The 23,280-nt window shown below is 42.6% G+C and overlaps 1 protein-coding gene across 1 annotated transcript in view; it reads left to right on the top strand.

The window, feature by feature from the left end:
* C5 (complement C5) overlaps nt 1-23,280 on the top strand; it is a 90,405-nt gene that overhangs the window by 60,547 nt on the left and 6,578 nt on the right. The window contains exons 28-37 of the mRNA XM_059657793.1: nt 1,562-1,733; nt 4,602-4,804; nt 6,376-6,528; nt 13,143-13,205; nt 15,040-15,121; nt 16,095-16,146; nt 19,853-19,955; nt 21,036-21,110; nt 21,227-21,332; nt 22,892-22,975. Of these exons, the coding sequence (XP_059513776.1) occupies nt 1,562-1,733; nt 4,602-4,804; nt 6,376-6,528; nt 13,143-13,205; nt 15,040-15,121; nt 16,095-16,146; nt 19,853-19,955; nt 21,036-21,110; nt 21,227-21,332; nt 22,892-22,975 (1,093 nt within the window). The remainder of the gene's footprint in view (nt 1-1,561; nt 1,734-4,601; nt 4,805-6,375; nt 6,529-13,142; nt 13,206-15,039; nt 15,122-16,094; nt 16,147-19,852; nt 19,956-21,035; nt 21,111-21,226; nt 21,333-22,891; nt 22,976-23,280) is intronic.

The following is a 23,280-nucleotide window of genomic DNA, read 5'->3' on the forward strand; positions in this document are numbered from 1 at the left end:
GGGGGCGGGGAGAGAGGGTGCAGGGGGGGCGGGGGGGCGCGGGGCGGGGGGTTGGCAGACCTTGAAGGTAACTATAACTCCAGAATCAAAGGATTTCAGAATTATGATCGATTAGAGACCACCTAATCCAACCCACTGGACAGTTGAGAAAACTGAGGCCTATAGGACAGGTGAATTCAGTTGTGCAGTTTCACAGGCTACTGAATTATAGAGCTGGGATTAGAACTGGTAACTTCTGACTGTGATGAGAGAATGGCCCAGTATCCCAGCTTCCTTCTTTTATCTCTAACAAATCTTATGATATGTATATGACTCTTATCTATTGTTGAAGCACTCTATATCATGGAACTACTGAGGATACACAATAGTATGTTTGCTGTTTCATTTGCTTGTAAGCTGGGGGGAGAAAGGAGAGGATTCACTTAAGTGAATCAACATAAAAGATTCAAAGGGGTAACAGATATGAAGCTCTGATCTGGGAAGAGACGGGTCCCTGAGCTGCGGTTAAGCATTCCTGCCTACAAATCAGAAGAAAATTAGGCAAGTCCTTCAAACCAGCATTCAGAATGAAAATGAAAAAACCCAAGGGAATTTGTAGGACTTGAACCATAAAGCAAAATAATTTTTTTCATTTGTTTCAAGATAATTGTTATTTATGTTTAACAAGACAAAATAATTGATGAGGACCAGTTCACAGGGGTCTAGAGGACCAGTTGGCACCTAGCAGTACATGAGTGAGACACAGATGGAGCTGGGAGAGAAGGAGCCAGGCAAGATGTTAGCAGCATTGCACTGCACTTTCTCCTAACCACTTGTCCAAAATAACTATTTTAGTTGTCGCAGGACAAAGTAATAGAAACTTTTTTCCAGGAATCCTTAGGACCAAAAAGTACTTTGGCAGCTTAACGTTTTTTCTGCTAGTTATGGTTTTATTTAGTAAAATTCCTTTTGAAAATGTGAATCTGTCCCAGTTATGCTGGGGGGGGGGGGGTGATGAAAGCTGTGTCTATGCTCAGTGCTTTTTCTTCCTGGAGGCTAGGTATGACTTGGAAGTAGAAACTAAAGTAGAAAACCTCTAGAGCAGCGGTTCCCAACCTGTGAGTCACGAGCCCTTTGGGGGTCGAACGACCCTTTCACAGGGGTCGCCTAAGACCATCGGAAAACACATATATAATTACATATTGTTTTTGTGATTAATCACTATGCTTTAATTATGTTCAATTTGTAACAATGAAATTGGGGGTCACCACAACATGAGGAACTGTATTAAAGGGTCGCGGCATTAGGAAGGTTGAGAACCACTGCTCTAGAAGGAGATGAGAATTGAGGCACAAAAAGCTTGACCCAATTTGGACAACCTCATTTTCACTTCTGAGATTATGCTCTGCTCCTTCTCTGGGAAGTGTTTGCTTCTGCCAGACACCATCCATTTCCATTAGGTTATTTCTCTTCCCACCCCTTATTTTGTCTACCCCAGGATGGTGCCACATGGGGGTAGTTCACATTAGTTGATAGGTTGATGCTTCACAAAGAAACAGGTATCTTCTTCCCTTGTTTCCAGAAAATCAACACAGCTCTAAATGAAGCTGACTCATTTCTACTTGAAAATGCCCTCTCAGCCCAGAGCACCTTCACACTGGCCATTGCTGCTTATGCTCTTTCCCTGGGAGATACAACTCACTCACAGTTTCGTTCCATTGTCTCAGCCCTGAAGAAGAAAGCTTTAGTTAAAGGTATGACTGGCTCCATACATTTTTCAGCAAGCGTTTACTAAGTATATAGAATCTGGTCATTCTGGGAAGTAGGTGTGGCATGCGAAGTTGAGTAAAACACAATCACTGCCCTAAAGGAACAAACCATCAAAATGCAATGTAATAAGTGCCATTCATTCAGTACATATTTATTCATTCCTAAATCTAATAAATATGTATAGAGTACCTCCTATGTATCAGGCACTGTTCTAGGCTCTGGGGATAAAGCAGCAGCAACAACAAGAAAAATCCAGGCCCTCATGAAACTTACATCCTCATTAAGGAGAAACAATGTGATAAATAAATAAAACATTGCATATAGCGAATAGGTTGGTAATATGAAGAAAAATCAAGCAGAGAAGGGAAGACAGGATGAAGTGGTGGGTTCTAATTTTTTAAAATACATATTTTTATTGATTTCAGAGAGAGAGAAGGAGATAGAAACATCAATGATGAGAGAGAATCATTGATTGGCTGTCTCCGGCAGGCCCCCTACTGGGGACCAGCCCTCAAACTCAGGCATGTGTCCTGATCAGGAATCGAACCATGATCTCCTGGTTCATAGGTCCATGCTCAACCATTGAGCCACACCAGCCAGGCTGGAAGGTTGTAATTTTTGATAGAGTGATGAGGCTTAAACCTCACTGAGAAGATGATATTTGAATTGAAAGCTGAAGGAGATAAGTTGAGGAAGCCAGCCAGTGGTCATCTAGAAGGGTGTTTTTGGTGGAGTAACAGTATGTGCAAATACCCCGAGGTAGGAGTGTGCCTGGTGCTCTGAGAATGGCAAGGAGGCCAGTGTGGCTGGAGAGGAGAAAGATGAGGGGTAGAAAATCAGGTTAGGGAAAAAAGAGGGTGAAGCAATTATGTAGGGCCTTGGAGGTCATTACAGGAGCTCAGCAGGACTCCGGTATATAGTTGTGCAATATACAAGATTCTCAAGCAAGCCAATGAATTGAGGCTGAAATCCAGCCCTTGCTCCACTTCCCCACCCATGCGTGTGGTTTGGGCCTGCTTCCACCTGAGCAAGGGGTGTCTGTGTCTCTTTCACATCAAGGTGCCAGGGTGGCCAGTGAGAGCCCTAGAACTTTAATTTCTACTTTAAGTGAAATTATTATTAGCTTATATTGTACCAGTTTGGCTATAAAGGTATATATTTCACTTTGAAGACTAAAGATATTGCTTCCTATAGGTCAAGAGTAAAGAAATAGAGAGTAACAGTGATGATTGGCCAATGTGCCTATATCAGCATGGGCATGGTTGAGCACTTCTGAGCCCTCTCTTGGCTAATGTTTTCTAAAAGTTTAATATATCTTACATGAGGTTTGTCACCATCTATAAAATGTGACTTCTGTCATCATTTAAAAATAACTGAATTTTAACATATATCTCAAAACCACTTATGCAATACTTATACTAACACCAAACAAATGTCTTGAGTATTATAAGATATGGATCATAAAATATAGAATTTAAGAGCTAGAAGAGAACTTAATTCAAATAATATTTGAGCTGGAAGTATCTTTAAACACCAAATCTTTCATTCTAAATATAGCAAACCTGAGTCTCTGAGTGGAAAGGATAACATCTTGTATAAAGTCATGCAAATAATGGAATCCTGACTTTTAAACAGACACATCAAGATTTTCACTAATCTTCAAAATATAATTTCTAAATATGCTTTACAGTTTTTTAAAATAATTTGTTTTAAAAACAAATTTGAGGTGACAAGTTCAAATTACTAGAACAATAATGAAAAAATATAATTAGAACCTAATTTATAAAAAGTGCTGCATATATAAAATTACGTTTAGTGCTTTAAATTGGAAGTAGATAATAAAAGACTGAATGAACTCAGGCTTTGAGTGTGATCTCATTTCCAGAATGTAATTATTTTCTGTCAAGGAATTTCCTAAGTGCTAAGAGCAATAAAGTTGTCTTTTGTTAAAGAAGTGACTTTTGGAAAGTCCTTAGGTAACCTAGGAATGGAGGCTGGTTGCCAGGAGAACCAACCATGTAATTAGAGGATTGGCGCTTTTAGTACCTGCTACCACCACCAACTTCAGGGAAGGAAAGAGGGGCTGGAGGATAAATTAGTCATCAATGGCCAATGATTTGATCAAACATGCCTATGCAATGACGCCGCCAAAAAACCCCAAAAGGACAAGGTTCAAAGAGTTTCCAGGTTGGTGAACATGGAGAGATTCAGGCAGAGTAGTACACCTGGAGAAGGTATGGAAGCGCTGTACCCTTTCCCCCTACCTTGCCCTAATTGAGTAAGTAAAATGTTTCTCTGAGTTCTGTAAACTGCTTTAGCAAAGTAATCATGCCTGAGGGGAGGGTCTTTGGAACCTCCAATTTATAGCCAGTTGGTCTGATGTATAGGTAACAACAAAGGTTTGGAATTAGCATCTGAATTGGAGGATGGGGGGAGAAAGCATCTTGTAGGCTGATTTTTAACCTGTGAAATTTGATGTTATCTATCTCAGAGTAGATAGGGTCAAAGTTGAGTTCAATTCTCCAGCACCCTGCAGGTGCCCAAGAATTGGTTGTTGGTGTGGTGGAAAACCCCTACCCCATTGGAAATTGAGTCTCAGAACTATCCTCAGCTACTAAAAGATGTGGGCATTCCATGTTGACCTTTTCAAATAAAGACAAATGGCACTGTATTAAAGGATCTTGTTTTGTATTGGTCACCTTGAGGAATTTTTATAAAAGAATAAGAAACTTCTGGAAATCAGAAGGCCTCTATTGGAAGAAACTGCTAAAAATCTGTTAGATTTGCTATGTCAAATTCATATTTTTAATCATATAAATCTATATTAATCTATATGATTTGTTGATGGTTAGGTATTTCATCCAGTTATCGCTTTTGGAAAGATGATCAACAGCCGGATAGCCCTGTACCTAACACTGGTACAGCACATATGGTGGAAACCACTTCCTATGCTTTACTTACCATTTTGAACTTGAATGATTTGAATTATGCTAACCCAATTATCAAGTGGCTATCTGAAGAGCAGAGGTATGGAGGTGGCTTTTATTCAACCCAGGTAATGTTTCTTTTTCTTATCTTATCCCCCTGAAACATATTAGCTACCTTCCTCACCACACATTTCACACTCATTCTGGCATGCTATAGATAGGAGTAAATGACTAGAATCAAAGGGCTCTTAGAGCTTATCTTCATTGGCACCCTTCTGACACAGAGGAGCAAATCAACCCTGAGAGGTTCATTCAGGGAGTTAGTGGGTGAGTCAAAATAAAAACTCAGTTCTCCTGACTCTGTAAGTCAAACACTTCCTTTGTGATTCTCAATGATTATGAATGACTAGTAAGAGTATCAGCAATTATGTTATATCCTATGTAATAAACAGTGGCTGCCATGTAGACAAAGGTACTGATGTTCCCTTCCCCGCCCAAAATAAACAAAAATTGAGAGAAATACTGATTTTTACATGTTTATCTACCAAGGTAAATTCATTTGAATACGTATGTTTTACATTAAAACTATTATATAGTTGTATAGTATACATCTATATTCAAGGTTAGTTCAAATGTTTATATCTTCTCTGTTCCCTGGATTTTTTGGGAAATTACAGAGTGTGTGCATATGTATATAAAACTTAGAGCTACATGGGTTCTTCAGAATTACTTTAGTGATCATCTAATTCTGGGGGGCAAATGTGTTTCATCTTGGGTACATCTATAGCAGCGTTTCTCAACCTGTGGGTCGCGACCCCTTTGGGGGTCGAACGACCCTTTCACAGGGGTCGCCTAAGACCATCGGAAAACACATATATAATTACATTATGATCCATAACAGTAGCAAAATTACAGTTATGAAGTGGCAATGAAAATAATTTTATGGTTGGGGGTCACCACAGCATGAGGAACTGTATTAAAGGGTCGCAGCATTAGGAAGGTTGAGAACCACTGATCTATAGGCTTAGCAGGAAATAGTGATGCATTGGTTAGCATTGGCTACCAAGACATGGGCAGACAGGATAGCCATGTATTTGAAAACTCTGATGTGGTTACATTTCCTGATTTTATAGATGAGAAGGAGGAAATCCAGAAAAATTAAGTTCATCCATTTACCTTTTCAACAGATACTTGTTGAATATCTGCCATGTGTGTACTACTAAATGTAATAGATTCCAGGAAAGATATAATACTTTCCCTCTGACTCTTACATTACAATGGGGAAGACCAACAAGAAACTATGCATGAAAGTATTACAAATTGAGATGAATGCTCTAAAGGGCGGAAGGGGGAACCTTAAGAAAGGAAAGGGGGAGCTTATTTATGGCTTCAAGCTGAAGCCTAAGGATGAACAGAAAATAGTCATGCAAGGAGTTGGAATCATTTTTCAAAGGGCAACTTGCCTGTGGTCATATACATTCAGGATTGTGGAGAATCTGGACCTGAAGCCACACATCCTTCCTGTCTCTGGGGAAGGAAAGACCTTCCTTCCACCTCCACAAGGGGGCCCTTAACCAGTTTCACTCAGTTGAAGTTTCATCTCCCGACAACACTGCCCCATCCATAAGAAAGGGTACTTGTAAACAGAAAGCATATAAATAAGCTAAACCTGTTTTTGTCCCTTGCTGCTTGTTGATAGGATACAATTAATGCCATCGAGGGCCTGACAGAATATTCACTCCTGACTAAAAAACTCCAACTGAATATGGATATCAGTGTTTCTTACAAGCATAAAGGTGACTTCTATCATTATAAGATAACAAAGACGAATTTCCTTGGAAGACCAGTAGAGGTAAATGAAAGATGTTTTATAATATTTTATAATTGGATGGGACCTTTGAAATGATGTTTCCCCCCCTTGTTTTATAAATGTATCTATTCATTACTTAAACAATGAGTGCCTTCTGTGTCCTAAGCAGGGGTGCCTACTTTTTCCTGGCACTAAAGATTCAAAAGGAAAGCTCAAAGAACCTGTGTGTACATGGGGAGGGAGTGGGGACAGTCATTTAAACCAACAGTGAAAAATATGAGCCTTGATAGATGCATGGAAAGACAGAGAGGGACCTCCTGAGTCAGGCTGAGAAGTAAGAGGAGTTTGTCAAAGGCATCCAGATGGGCAGGTTAAATCTGAAAGAATTTAGCCAGGTGAAGAAATGGAAAAACATTCCAGACATAGAGAATAGCATGCACAAAAGTACAGCAGGAGAATAAGAGAGAAGACAAATTTGGGAGTCCTCCAATGGTTCCATCTGGCCTAGTCACATATGTAGACTGTGGCTAAATTGGAATTGACCCTAGGTCCTCCAACAACTTGCCCGTGTCCTTTGCTACTACTTCATTTTTAAAAATGAAAACCTTGACAGCCTATGACAATATTCCAAAGAGAAGGACACATTGGAAAAACTATTTATAATAGTAACTGCCAACATACAGCTTTTTAATACCTATATTTCTAATTACCACATTTTAGATTATTTTAAGATACATTTAAATGTACAAATAACTAGAGATAGTTCTTACTGTCCACATTCTCCACAAATTTGTTTGTGAAAAGCCTTAAGCATGGGAAAGAAAATTTAATGTAAAAATTGCAAGCTAATAGCTCATAGCAAATATACAGGGTAAAGTAAAACTAGGTTTACAGTTGTTCATATTGAAAATAATATAACAATTAATCTATATATATAAAAGCCTAAGCAGCTGGCCAACTGGCCTGTAGCTATGACGTGCACTTACCACCAGTGGGCAGATGCTCAATGCAGGAGCTGTTGTGCTGCGGTCACTGCGGTTCTCGGGTGATGCACTCAGAACCAGAGAGGAGGGAGCCTGATCCCTGGGTGCGTCACCCAAGAACTGCCCTCTCGCAATCCGGGACCCCTCAGAGGATGTCAGAGAGCCAGTTTTGACCCAATCCCTAAGTCCGTGTACTGGGCCTCTGGTAAATAATAATAACATTAAGAATAAACTCTGTTTCATGCACTCCCAACTGTAAGCCTACTTTTGCCCCACCCTGTGTGTATCCTATCTAATAAAAGAGAAACATGGTAATTAGCGTATGACTGCTACCCTTCCCATTGGCTAATCAGGGAGATATGCAAATTAACTGCCAGCCAAGATGGCAGCCAGGCAGCTTAAAGTGAACATGAGGCTTGCTTGCTTCAGTGACGGAGGACTCCAACGTTCCCTGCCTGCCTCTGCAGGCCTCTGAGCTGCAACTCTAAGAACTATGTTACAAATATAGAAGCTAAACAAAACCCCAGAAACCTGCTTTAGTCGCTGGGCTTCAGCCAGCAGGATCGCAACATTGTTTCAAATACAGAAGGTAAACAAAGGCCAGAAACCTGCTTTCAGCAGCGGAGGCCTAAGAGCTGGAGCCTATCCTCAAAGCTAAAGCTGGCCCAGAATTTAAAAAAAAAGAAAAAAAGGAGCGGTTGGGAGCTTCAGTCACTCGCCAGCCTGAAAACAGCCCTCAGCCCCTCACCCAGACTGGCCAGGCACCCCAGTGGGGACCCCCACCCTGAAGGGTGTGTGACCAGCTGCAAACAGCCATCATCCCCTCACCCAGGCTGGCCAGGCACCCCAGTGGGGACCCCCACCCTGATCCAGGACACCCTTCAGGGCAAACCAGCCGGCCCCAACCTGTGCACCACGCCTCTATCCTATATAGTAAAAGGGTAATATGCCTCCCAACACTGGGATCAGCGGAGCCGAGAGGCATCCCGGCACCGGGATCAGTGTGACAGGGGGCAGCGCCCAAACCCCCTGATCGCCCTGCGGCTCTGTGTGTGACAGGGGGCTGGGCCACAACCTCCCTATCCGCCCTGCTCTGTTCGTGACATGGGGAAGGCGCCCCAACCCCCTGATCAGCCCTGCTCTGTGCCTGATAGGGGGAGCTCCCCAACCACTGATTGCCCTGCGGCTCTGTGTGTGACAGGGTGCGGCGCCCCAACCCCCTGATCGGCCCTGCTCTGTGGGTGATAGAAGGCGGTGCCCCAACCCCCACCCCACGGGCCCTGCTCTGTATGTGATGTGGTGCCGGGAGCCGGTCCATCCTTGCTGTTTCAAGGGACCTGGCATATATGGCATACTGTTCTTAATATGTTTGCTCACCTTCTTGGCGCTGTGTTTTAACCAAGGTCACCTCTCCGAGAAAGGTTGAATCCCCAGGTAGGGATTTTCCCCTGAAGTTAGGGAGGGAATAAAACCCCTCAACTAAGTGCCAGGCGGGTAATTAATCCCTTTAACTACGAACAATCATGCTTAAACTACATAATCTTTTCTCCCTGGAATGGAGATAAGAAACACCCTAACCTTTGTAATAGAGATTGATAGGATTAAATCAACTGGTATAAATACAGTTGTAACAAGACAGAAAGACTCAGAACTTAGAACAGAATCAAGAAGACAGAATCTACACGGAGCCTAGAGACAGAAGAACTTTGCTGGAGAGAGCATGCCGGAGGATCCTGGAGAGGGACTGGCCTCGGAGCCTAGAGACAGAGCCTAGCGGGAGAACATGGCAAGGGATCCTGGACTGAACCTGACTACAGAGATTGGCAGGAGAACCTGACTGGAACCTGGACACTGAACCTGACTGGAGTACCTGGACAGAACCTCTCTGGAGATCCGAAGCAGAACCTCTCTGGAGATCCAGACCAGAACTTGGCTGGAGATCCGGGCTAGAGATCCTGGCTAGGCTGCTGATCAACTGAACGCTGTCTCCGTGTCCTTCCTTCTTCGCCGACTCCGTCTACGCCTTTGGGGACCCCTGGACCTGCTGGGGCTGGACCCCGGCAATGTGGTAGAGCCATAACCTCCCCATCGGCCCTGCCCTGAGTGTGAGAATGGCGGCGCCCCAACCCCCTGATCTGCCCTGCTCTGTGTGTGACGGGGTAGAGCCATAACCTCCCCATCGGCCCTGCCCTGAGTGTGAGAGTGGCAGCGCCCCAACCCCCTGATCGGCCCTGCTCTGTGGGTGATAGAAGGCGGCGCCCCAACCCCCACCCCACGGGCCCTGCTCTGTATGTGATGGGGTAGAGCCATAACCTTCCCATCGGCCCTGCCCTGAGTGTGAGAGTGGCGGCACCCCAACCCCCTGATCTGCCCTGCTCTGTGTGTGACAGGGCGGTGCCCCAACTCCCCTATCGGCACTACTCTGTGCGTGACAGGGGGCAGTGCCCCAACCCCCTGATTGGCCTTGCTCTGTGCATGACAGGGGGTGGCGCTGCAACCTCCCCATCGACCCTGCCTTGAGTGTGACAGGGGGCGGTGCCCCAACCCCCCAATTGGCCCTACCCTGAGCGTGACTGAGGGTGGCATCACAACTTCCTGATCCGCCCTGCTCTGTGCATGACAGGGAGTGGCGCCCCAACTCCCCAATCGGCCCTGCTCTGAGCCTGACCAGGGGCTGCACCTAGGGATTGGGCCTGCCCTCTGCCACCCGGGAGCAGGCCTAAGCTAGCAGGTCGTTATCTCCCGAGGGGTCCCAGACTGCGAGAGGGCACAGGCTGGGCTGAGGGATCCCTCCTCCCCTCCCCCATGAGTGCACAAATTTTTGTGCACCAGGCCTCTAGTCTATACTAATAAAAGAGAAAAATGGTAATTGGCGTACGACGATACCCTTTTCATTGGCTAATCAGGGCTATATGCAAATTAACTGCCAACTAAGATTGGCAGTTAACTGCCAACAAGATGGCGGTTAATTTGCATATGTAGGCACAATGCAGGGAGGCGAAAGGGAAAGCAGGAAGAAGCCCCCTGCCACTGACAGTGATTGGAAACCCAGGGGGGAGCTAAGAGCTGGGGGGCAGGGCAAAGGCGGCCCTGGGGCCGCCTTTGCCCTGCCCCCCCAGCCATGATCGGAGAATCAGGTGCCTTTTCCGCCCTGGCCAGTGATAGCAGGAAGTAGGGGTGGAGCCAGCAATGGGAGCTGGGCACGGTCGAAGCTGGCAGTCCCGGGAGCTAGGGGTCCCTTGCCTGGGCCTAAAGCGAAGCCCACTATCGCGGGGCCACTGCAGCTGTGGGTCCCCGCTGCCCGGGCCGGACGCCTCAGCCAGAGGCTTCCTGCAGGGGCAGGGGCGGAGCCCGCGCGATCGCAGCACCCCCGCTGCCACTGCAGGTCCCTGCTGCCCGGGCCGGACGCCTAGGCCAGAGGCATCAGGCCTGGGCAAGGGGCCGATCCTGCGATTGGAGGGTGATGGGGGTCAATGCCTGAGGGCTCCCAGTATGTGAGAGGGGGCAGGCTGGGCTGAGGGACACTCCCCCCTGCCCCCCCCCCAAACACCCAGTGCACGAATTTCGTGCACCGGGCCCCTAGTATATATATATATATATATAAAGATGGATGTGGATATAGATGTAGATGTAGACATAGATATATTCCAATATTTAAAATTCAGAGATTTCAACCTGGTTTTCAAATTCTTATGCAAAAGACAAAGATCTAGCAATAGGGTGCTGTAGCGGTGGCATGCGTTCTTCGATTTGTTACAGTCCCCACCAGTCATGTGACACATGAATTTTTTTTTTTTAAATATATTTCATTGATTTTTTACAGAGAGGAAGGGAGAGAGATAGAGAGAGTTAGAAACATCGATGAGAGAGAAACATCGATCAGCTGCCTCCTGCACATCCCCCACTGGGGATGTGCCCGCAACCCAGGTACATGCCCCTGACCGGAATCGAACCTGGGACCCTTCAGTCCGCAGGCCGACGCTCCATCCACTGAGCCAAACCGGCTTCGGCGACACATGAATTTGACTTATGTCCATCCTTGCTTTGTGCCTGGGCCGCTGCAGGCATTTGTGGTTTTGGCCCTCAGTTTGGTAACTTTTCCCTGGGAACATTTAGAGTTCACCAGACATTCACATTCTGAGCAAGGGTCTGAGCTCTAATGAGGAGCTCTTGGCCTGAAGAGCATGGTAGACCACCATCTGAGGTAGCTGGAATTATTCTTCTCTTATAGGAGTAATGCCAATAAGGGCTTCTTGTCACCTTAAAATAATTTAAACCTCAGCTCATGATGCTGCCTTTGTGTGAAACCTGGACTGTTTTTATCTAGCTTGGAATTCTCTACTCCAGCATTTCCTCAAATGTGTTATATGAGAAAAATGTTTGGTGGGGTACTCTAGTTTAAATGAAGTTAAATAAGTTCTTTAGTACAGGATTCCCTTGTCTTTAATCTGTATGTGACTAAGTGTGATGATTCTGGGGAAAAATGGGCTATGGGCACAGTGGAGTGTACATTTACCAAACTTAGTCACTTATTTGTCCATAGAACCCTTCTCTCTTGCAGTATCATGATTTACTGGCTTTCCAGTAAATGCTGCCATATCCCATCAAGGAGAACAAGAAAGCTGGCCTATTTACCTACATTTACTAAAATTTTAAGGAAGGCCTGACAACCTTTCATTCACACAGAATCCCTATTGCTCCAGGGTTGTGGTCGGCAAACTGCGGCTCTTTGGCCCCTTAGGTGTGGCTCTTCCTAAGCCTTAGGAGTACCCTAATTAAGTTAATAACAATGTACCTACCTATATAGTTTAAGTTTTAAAAATTTGGCTCTCAAAAGAAATTTCAATCGTTGTACTGTTGATATTTGGCTCTGTTGACTAATGAGTTTGCCAACCACTGCTCTAGGGTGATAGGTAAAGGGAAAGGCAGGCTGGATGCAGCCTTGGAGTGAGCAAAGAACCAACTCTTCAGGCCTCTTGCTCAAAATTATCTCTCCCATGCTTTGCACAGATCGGAGAACATTCGTATGATAGATTTTCTCTGGAAGGAGAACTAACTCAGTTCATATCTTCAAGTCTCCTCCTAGCAGAGTGGGGAAAAAGAGCAGTAGCACCTAAGGATTTGGCAGGCTTGGGTGGGCTACTAGTGAGTTTGGGTGAGGTGCCAAAGTTTCTATTAAAAGAGACCAGAGAAAGTAGAGAAAACAAACCATTAGGAGGTGAAAGAAGTGTGCAAAGCAGAAGGTGGGAGGGACAAAGATAGATTACACCTTCTTTAGAGTTATGTCGAGGTTCCCTGTTCTTGCTAATGAAAAGGATCTCCTTTGGCACATAGGATGCTAGGCACTGAAAGGAATTTATTTAGTTGGCAAAGGAGGTGAAGATCCAGTTTTACCAGACCATAAAAAAATGACAATGTAACCAAAGTGACTTCTGACATGTTGGTGTTATTGGCTTACTTAGGCTATTTCAGAAACCTTATTTACATGTGGAAGCGAAAGGAAATTCCAGGATTTTTTACTATGTGCGTAGGATCTTCAATGCCTTATCCATTTAATCTCACAAGAACTTTGAGAGAGGAAGCTGGCAGGTGTCGGCTCACTATTTTCATTGCTCTCCTCTTTCCCTCTTAAATAATAAAAGAAAAGCATGCTTTCTTCATCCACCTTTCTAGGTGCCTCTCAATGATGACCTCATTGTCCGTAGTGGATATAGCAGTGGTTTGGCTACAGTGCATGTAAGTATTTCATTCAGAACTGATTTATTTGGGAGTTATGTGCGTGCATTAAGTAACATAAAATAACTTTTTTTGCCACAAAGTTAAAAAAATCTGTGCTCTGGTAACTATGACTGAAGTAGGATTCATTTATCTAATTCTTTTTAGATATCTTAGTAGCTGTCCTCACAATTTCTTTTTGAAAATGGCTATTTTCAAACCTTGTAAGTATATAGTCTGTATATAATTATACGTACAAAGTTGGGCAAAAGTAGGTTTACAGTTGCTTGTATGGAAAATAATATAACAATTAATAAGTAATAATACAAGAATAAACTGTTTCACATACTCACAACTATAAACCTACTTTTTGCCCCACCCTATATATTATGCAGGTATAATTTTGTGTTTACATATGTATATGTATATTGTACATATATAATCTTATGCTTACATATGTATATGCATACACATGTATTCATGTTTTCTATGATTAGTAACATAGTCACATCTTAGTTATACAGCATAATTGGGGATTGATATATATATATATGGGCTTAATTTTCTTTTATTTTAGCTATAGACTACATAGACATTCGTAAACAGCTTAGGAAATCTTGTCACTAAATGACTACAATAAAATTAAATATGTGTTCTGAGCATAAATTAACATTCTTTTGATTATTTTAATTATACTTTTATCTTTAACTAGAGGCCCAGTGGACGAATTTCTGCTCGGGTGGGGTCTGGCTGACCTGCACCAATCAGGGCCGATCGGGGCTGGGCCGGCCTGGAGAAGGGGCTGTGGGAGGTTTTCCACCGGCCCTGCCCCCAATTGGGACCCGATCAGAGTGGGCCAATGTGGGGGAGGGGCCACAGGAGGTTGGCCGGCCGCAGTGCACATTGTAGCAATTGGTCATTCTGGTCGTTCTGTTCTTTCTGGTCGCTTGTCTTTTATATATATGTATACACACACACACACACACACACACACACACACACACACTATGGTGCACAAATTCGTGCACTGGTGGGGTCCAGCCAGCCCGCCCCCGATGACGGTCATCAGGGATGGGCCGGCCAGGGCAAGGGGCTGTGGGCAGGGCTGGCTGGGGCAAGAGGCCGCAGGCAGTTTGCCAGCCGGCCCCATCCATGATCGGGGTGTGGGCACCCACTCGGGGGTGGGGCCGGCCAGGGCGAGGGGCCGTGGGCAGTTTGCCGGCCAGCCCCACCCCTGATCAGAATGGGGGCACCTGCTCGGGGTCAGGGCTGGCCAGGGGGAGGGGCCACAGGCATTCCAGTCATTCTGCCGTTCAGTCAATTTGCATATTATCCTTTTATTATATAGAATACATTGATTCTTTCAAAGACTGTTTATCAGATTGCATGCACAGGGGATGGATTGTCCACTTTCTATCACTTCTAGTTGCTTCAATAAACCTACTTCTGGCAACAACCCTGCCCATCCATACACACCCATAATTTCTTGTTTACCATGGTGGTATGTGGGCAAGGAGAAAAATCACACTTTCTTGTAGTGTTATGTGTAAAATTGGAGTGTACAAGCTCAAAGATGAACATCTTAGGAAGAGTGAGTTGCTCAGATTTAACTGCCTGGAATTTGGACCAAGATTCTGCCTGGCAGTTTTTGCGTAATTTGGGCTTCTCGGCTATGATTCAGGTTGTGGAGTTTGCCAGAAGTCCGGCTGCTGGGAAAATGGGCCTTGATCATACCCATTGGCACTGGATTTTGAAAATGATACTTCAAGCATCCCATTTACAACAGCAGTCCTACCAGAATACACTTTGCACTTTCTCACTTTAAATATAATCTTGTTTACTTGTCTCAATGCAGGTAGCAACTGTGGTTCACAAAATTGGTACCTCTGAGGAATTTTGCAGCTTTCATTTGAAAATTGACACCCAGGACATGGACGGTAAAACAGCATGATTTACACTATAATTTTGCCTAAGCCTAAAGAGTGTCTGAGAGCTTCCGTGAATGGGAAAATGTACTGGCCCCAAAATAAAAATTTCCTCATCAAATTCTTTAGCAGATTGACATCAGAGTAAACATTACTGCCATTTATTATAATAGAAATAACTCTTTAATAATAGTTAGAAACTGATATTAAGTAACAATAACTAGGCTAAAAGTATGCATTATTGATCAAGAAATTGTTTTGACTAATTTACTCTTTAAGGATGCTAATTTCAGATATTTGAATTTCTGTTACTTTAGTGTCAGTGTTCCATTCTAGGACCCTGAATTTCCCTATCATCCTGTTGGATTTCCACCCCTTACCCTTTCTGTAGTCCAAGGGTTCTGACAAATACACATTTCTCTGCCTCCATCTTCAATTTGGCCTCTCCAGTACTTACGGCCTTTTGTTAATGTACCCTTTTTTCTATGTGTGGCCTTCATATCCCTCATCTGGTGGGTTGGTTCTCCCTTTTCAGTCCAAAAGCGAGTCCAGTCCTCCTCTAAGCGTGACCCCAGGGTTAGGGTGTGTGCTACTCCTCTGTCCTGATGGCTTTCCTGTGTGGCTCAGAGGCCTCTTCCTACACAAAACCTTCCAACTACCCATGAATCCAGGCATCTGCTTTTTCTACCTACAACCTCCCCCAAACATGTTACCAATACATATTTACCTTAAATGACTCCTTCCTTAAATTATAAGTTATTTGAGAGCAACATATGTTCTAATGATTTGAAGACTTCTTGGTATTGTCAGTAGTCATGAATTTTCATTAAAATCACCACAGGTGCCAACTTCCAAATCACACATAACTTTTAAGTGTGTTCAGAGACCTGCTCATTAATGATTCTGTTCAGATGAGTTCAAAACAGTTAAAAACAGCTTATTCTCCTTTTTGTTTGTTTGCTTGTTTGTGTGTTGTGTGTGCCAGCATCCAACTTCAGAGACACCTCGGAATACAAGCGCCTAGTAGCATGTGCCAGGTGAGCGCATTTCCACAGAAGGAACTGTAGACTTCAAGATCTCACATTTACCATTATAGTATTGCTCTACATCTATTTGAATTTTAAGGTGCAAAGTTGTTCACTTGTTCAAATGTAGAACATAACAGGTATTTTTAAATAGCTATTTACTATACAGACCAGTTTCATTTTTTGCTCATATATAGTTTTTCCTCCTGTTTTTGGCCATTTTCTAATTCAAACACTCTAATTTTTTTTTTTTTTGTCTTTCAAACACTCTAATTTTCTTTTTTCTTTTTTTGTAAACTGGGGACAGAATGTTCAAAAAAGCCAGATGGAATATGCTTTTGGCTCTGTGATGCTGAAGTTACATTGGATAAGTAACTGTGTAGTACTGCATCATGTGAAGAATTCTTTGCCTCCTAATATTCTCTCTCCTGATTTAAAAAAAAAAAAAATGCCAGCACACAGTTTCTGTGTTCAGAGGGCCTCTTTCATGTACTTAGCTTTTTACAACATCTCTGTTGCATTCATAAGAAAAGAAAAAAGGGATTTTATTTCTCTCCTTCTCTTGGAACAAAATGCCTTTGGGAAAGTGTGCTGTCTTTGGCAGCAGGCAAAGGGCTTCTTGAAAGAAAGGTTTCTGTTCTGTGGTTGAAACCGTCACCATGGTAATCAGTCATCAAGGCTCCAGCAACTTTTCATAGAAACTTTCCTTTCAGGAGGCCCCTTTCCATCCTGTTGACAAAGTATTTGCATCTGTGAGCAAGAGTTCTCTGCTTCTGGTGACACTCACCCATCCAATTAGGGATATGTCCAGATGTCATATTACATCCCAAGTTGCTTTATATTCTGTTTAAATTGTTAACTTGGTGAGGAATGGAGTTAAATTTTTATAAACCAGAAATCTTACAATATTTTAAATTATTGTGGTAAATAATACATCTAGAACTTTAAATAGGGTCTGCTTCATATATGCTCTATGAAGTGTGATTGGGGACCAGAGATCCTCTGCCAACTCACTAACTCAAATAATACCTCCTATTTCACTAATACTTATTCCTTTAGGTGAGAACAATTCATTTTCCCTCTTATAAAGCTCGTTTCCCATTTTTTTCCTTTAATCCTGACTGTTCTTCCAACCTCTACTCTTCCCCCCGCCCCACACCTGAGGATATGTTTATTGATAGGAGAGAGAGAGAGAGAGAGAGAGAGAGAGAGAAAGAAACATTGATTATTGCCTCCTCTGTGTGCCCTGACCAGGGATGGAACCTACAACCTAGGTTGGTGCCCTGCCCAGGAAACAACCCCACAACCTTTCTGGTGTATGGGACAATGCTCCAACCAATTGAGCCACCTGGTCAGGGCCCAAGCTCTACTCTTGAATGTCCAGCTACCTCTGAAGCACCTTGAAGTGAAGCTAGAACCTGGAACTCAATCTTTGCAGAACCACACTCACTATGCCCCTGTCCCCAGTCTCAGACCCACCAGCTTGCTCCATTTTTAATCTTCTAACTCTGCTTAAAACTTTGGAATTTTTGCCGAAACCAGTTTGGCTCAGTGGATAGAGCATCGGCCTGCGGACTGAAGGGTCCCAGGTTCGATTCCGGTCAAAGGGCATGTACCTGGGTTGCAGGCACATCCCCAGTGGGAGATGTGCAGGAGGCAGCTGATGGATGTTTCTCTCTCATCGATGTTTCTAACTCTCTATCTCTCTCCCTTCCGCTCTGTAAAAAATCAATAAAAAAAACTTTGGAATTTTAAAGGTAAATTTAAAACACAAGTTTATACTTCTTCATAGTTAATTTTAGAAATAAGAAAATGAGCTCTAAAATGGGAAGATGGTTGTGGAAAACTCTCAGCAGAACTGGGATAAAAACCCAAGTTTCCTGAATCCACATTTCAGTGTTCTTTTCTCTCTTACCAGAAAAAAAAAAAAACCACAAAACAGCAAATCTTCCATTTTATTCCCTGTGCTTTACTCCTTAGATTTTCCACAAGCACAATTCCTAGACAAAGGATAGTCCTTAAAACATTTTTTTTATGGCAGAATAGTATTCCATTGTGTAAATGTACCACAGCTCTTTATCCACTCATCTATTGATGAACACTTGGGCGGCTTCCACATCTTGGCTACTGTAAATACCACTGCAAAAAAACATAGAAGTACACATATTCTTTTGAATTAGTGTTTCATGTTTCTGTGGATAAATTCCCAAAAGTGGAATTGCTGGGACATAAGTCAGTTCCATTTTTAGTTTTTTGAGATAACTCCATAAAGCTTCTACAGTGGCTACACCAATCTGCATTCCCAACAACAGCACACAAGGGTTCCATTTTCTCCACATACTTACCAACACTTTTACCCTTTGCAACATCATGGATGGACCTGGAGAACATTATGCTAAGTGAAATAAGACAGTCAGAGAAAGACAAGTACCATATGATTTCACTCGTATGTGGAATTTCATGAACAAACTGAACTACCACGCCAAATAGAGATAGACTCATAGAGAGTGGGCAGACAGCTCTGGTGGGGAGATTGAGCAATAAATAAATAAATAAATAAATAAATAAATAAATAAATAAATAAAAAGAAAAAAGAAAACTCATGGACATGGACAACAGTGTGGTGATTGCAGAAGTGGGAGGGAAGTGGGTCAAAGTGGAAAAGGGCATAGACGGGATAAATAGTGATGGGGGGGAAAAAACCATACATTTTTTAAAAAATAAATTGCCGCCGAAACCGGTTTGGCTCAGTGGATAGAGCGTCGGCCTGCGGACTGAAAGGTCCCAGGTTCGATTCCGGTCAAGGGCGTGTGCCTGGGTTGCGGGCATATCCCCAGTGGGAGATGTGCAGGAGGCAGCTGATCGATGTTTCTCTCTCATCGATGTTTCTAACTCTCTATCTCTCTCCCTTCCTCTCTGTAAAAAATCAATAAAAAATATATTTAAAAAAAATAAATAAATAAATTGCCTTTTGTGGAAAGTTTAGAAAATAGAGAAAAGCATGGAAAAGAAGGAATCACTTGTAATCTCACAATGCAGAAAAAGATAGCTGCTAATATTTTAGTATATTTCCTTCCAGTATTTTCCTTACCATGCTTATTGAGTCTTTTTAAAATATACAACTAATTTTCTTCTTTGAATATGCTCTGTTGGATAAAGAACTAAAATGCAGCTCTGAGGTGAACCAGTAATGTAAGTGACCTTCAGTCAGATGCCTTACTCTCACCCTCAGTTTCCTCAAGTAGTTAAGAGCTTGGCTGAATGGTTTTTATGAATTCTACCAGCTCTATTGAATTTATTAGTGAAGTGAGTAAAGAGTTACTATAGGTCAGTGGTTCTCAACCTGTGGGTCGCAACCCCTTTGGGAGTCGAACGACCCTTTCACAGGGGTCACCTAAGACCATCGGAAAACACATATATAATTATATATTGTTTTTGTGATTAATCACTATGCTTTAATTATGTTCAATTTGTAACAATGAAATTAGGGTCACCACAACATGAGGAACTGTATTAAAGGGTCGTGGCATTAGGAAGGTTGAGAACCACTGCTCTAGATGATTAAAAGGCCTCTTGAAACTAAAAATTCAGAGATTGACATGCATATGTTGTGGTGGAGATCCAACTTTGAAAATGAAAGCCTATCAAGGAACATAGCCTTTTCTTAAAGAATCTTATCTATTTATTTACTCCATTTTATAATCTCTAATTATTTTAGCTACAAACACAGTAAAGAAGAATCATCATCCGGGTCCTCCCATGCAGTGATGGATATCTCTTTGCCTACTGGAGTCAATGCAAACACAGAAGACTTAAGAGCTGTAAATCTTTTTGTATATTGTTATGAATTCTTGGTTTTCTTTACTGCATTATTTTACAAAGATATTTCTTCTAACTCAAATATGTCACTTTCAAAGAATCACCCAGAATATTCTTTCCAAACCAACAACCTACCTAAATTTTGATTTTTCAGTGAAGTTATTGCTGGTGTAAATGGGTTCTTGCAGTGCAGTGAGAAAAGAATTTCAAAGGCACACGTGTGGGAGAAATTTAATAGTGGCAAGATTTATTGGAGTGAAGGGATACAACAAGCCCTTATGGATGTAGAGCAAGCATGTCAAACTCAAAGGCTAACACGGGCCAAATAAACAAGGCATGCTGCTCGCGGTCCGCTAGCTAGACATGCTTGATGTAGAGGTGGGCAGGCTCTAACAACAACTGCTCCGAGAGTCTTGATAATCTTCCATATATTTCCTTGGTTTTCAGAAGGAGCAGGCCTGCTTTCATCTCTCCAATCTATTTCCTGGGTTTTCCCAGGCTTGGGTTGGTCCCTCCTCCTAACCAATTCCTTTCCTGGATCTTCTGGCGTTCCATGCCCTTATCCAATCTGATTCTTTTCCCAGATTTTCCCAAGCTCTAGCTCCACCCCTTTATAGTTCATTTGGCTCCTACTGCAAGTGCTCCAAAGTTCTGCAGTCATCTGGTTTCTACTGTGCATGAACTTTCCTTTCCCTTCGCCATCTTGGCTTCTACTGCATATACGCCTAGTGCCCTGCCTTATTTATCCCTCCCTCAGTAGTCCGGGCTACCTTCCTGCTTCAGAGGGAATCAGGTTTAATGTCCAATTCAACTCCCTAGTGAATGAGGCTTAAAGTCTGATTTCATTTGCTCCCTTTTCTAACTAACTCGCTATCTATGCTAACAAACTGAGGACATATATTTCCATGGCACAAAAACTGGGAGTGCATGTGATAGCATGTTCCAACTTTTTCAAGGGGAGGAGCCCCACTTTTTTTGGTAGTGGTTTATGTCACCATTATCTAACATCTCATTACCGGGTGAATGCATTTAAACAAAAAGATCATAAAATTAAATTCGAGCTTTTCTCTTTCCTCCCTTAGCTTGTAGAAGGGGTGGATCAAGTATTAACTGACTACCAAATCAAAGATGGGCATGTTATTCTGCAACTGGATTCGGTAAGTTCCACTTCCCATCATTCTTTATTTACTATTACTATTCAGAATGTACAAGCTAAAATATTATCAGTTTCTTCTCTCTCATAATTTCATTAAACCTTGAATTTGCCAAACAGATTCCTTCCAATGAGTTTGTTTGCGTTCGATTTCGGATAGTTGAACTTTTTCAAGTTGGGTTTCTGAATCCTGCTACTTTCACAGTGTATGAATACCACAGACCAGGTAACCAACTCTACTCTGAAATTTCTCTAGAGGACTACTTTGTATTCATTACAGAACCATTAGAAATCCACTAGAGGCCTGTAAATGTTATATATTGCCTCTCAAGGACTTACTCTTCACAAAAGTCCCAACTTACACATACAAACTACAGCATGACTTTGAGCAGATCATTTCCCCTCTCTGGCCCTTCATTTCTTCGTTTTAAAAAATAACTGGATTAGTTTGCTCCCAGTTCTTTTTTTTTTCTTTTTGTTTGTTAATCCTTATACGAGGATAGTTTTTCCATTGATTTTCAGAGAGAATGGAAGGGAAGGAAAATAGGAGGGTGGGAGAAAGAGGGGGATGGGAGGGAGGGAGGGAGGGAGGATCAAACCAGCAACCCACGCCCTTGACCAGGAATTGAACCTGGAACCCTTCAGTGCGTGGGGCAACACTCTCTAACCACTGAGAACTTCAGCCAGGGCAGATTATTCCCAGCTTTTAAATTATTTGCCTCATTTTCATTGAACCTCTCATTTTTAGAGAAGTCCATTTAGTCTACAACTTTTAAAATTCTCTCAGAATCAACTTCTACTCCAACTATATTCTCATCATATTTTGCAGAGAACTCTATTAGAGTAGTTGCCACATTCACATTGCATTGTAGTTATTTGTTTGCATATCTTTCTCACCAGCCCAGATGGAATGTTTTCATCTGTTGTGTCCCTAGTATCTAACACAGTGTCAGGTACATAATGTGTATTGATAAATGTTGAATGACTAGCCCACATTTGGCCACTTCTGAAAATACTATGTGATTGGAGAGCTCTTTGATTCACAGGACAAATGACTCCACTTTGGACAGTTGTACTTCTTAGAAAAATTTTAGAGTGAACCAAACTCTGACACCCATTCATTCTAGTTTTAACTACTGAAATCACATAGAACATACTTAACCCCACCTCCCCTTCAGAAACAAAACACACACACACACACACACACACACACACACACACACACGTTTTCTTCTCCAGCCTAGACAATTACAATTCTTTCAATAAACTCTCATGTAACATAGTATATTTCCTTTCATTCATGGAAGCACCAAATATTTTCATTCTAAGAAATGAATATTGCCGAAACCGGTTTGGTTCAGTGGATAGAGCGTCGGCCTGCGGACTGAAAGGTCCCAGGTTCGATTCTGGTCAAGGGCATGTACCTAGGTTGCGGGCACATCCCCAGTAGGAGATGTGCAGGAGGCGGCTGATCGATGTTTCTCTCTCATCAATGTTTCTAACTCTCTATCTCTCTCCTTTCCTCTCTGTAAAAAATCAATAAAATATATTTTTTTAAAAAATAAATGAATATTGGACAGTAAAATTTCAAGCACAAAAGGGAAGATCATTTTGAGGGGCCATGCTAGGATAAGCAATTCAAAATTTAACCACCATGAGCCTTACCTACCAAAGAAGGGTTTGGAATTGGTGATCTCCAAGACACCACAGGTGAGACTCACAGGGTGGTAAATGTGTTGTACACTGACCAAGCCCCCTCTCCTAACCATGCTTTCATTGCCACAGATAAAAAGTGCACCATATTTTATAGTACCTCCAATAGCCAACTTCAGAAAGTCTGTGAAGGAGCAACGTGCAAATGTGTAGAAGGTAAATGTCATTTAACATGTTTAGGATGCATGCGTGCTTAAAGCAGCCACTCATAATCTGGTGCTATTCTGGGAGAAGCTATCTGACAAACTGTGGTATATCAGAAATAAAAATGCAATCTCTGATCATTGAAAACTGATGCCTTGAGCACTATAAAGCTACTTCTCAACAACTTCTGAACAACCTGATGTTTTCTACGGTACAGATAGTTGTTCACTATTAGAGGGATAACAGGATGTGAAATTCTTACTTTTCACCTGGTCTTTCTCATGTAATAGGTCCACAACCTAACAGAATAGAGGCTC

This window comes from Myotis daubentonii, chromosome 11, assembly GCF_963259705.1.
Source record: "Myotis daubentonii chromosome 11, mMyoDau2.1, whole genome shotgun sequence".
Classification (NCBI taxonomy): domain Eukaryota; kingdom Metazoa; phylum Chordata; class Mammalia; order Chiroptera; family Vespertilionidae; genus Myotis; species Myotis daubentonii.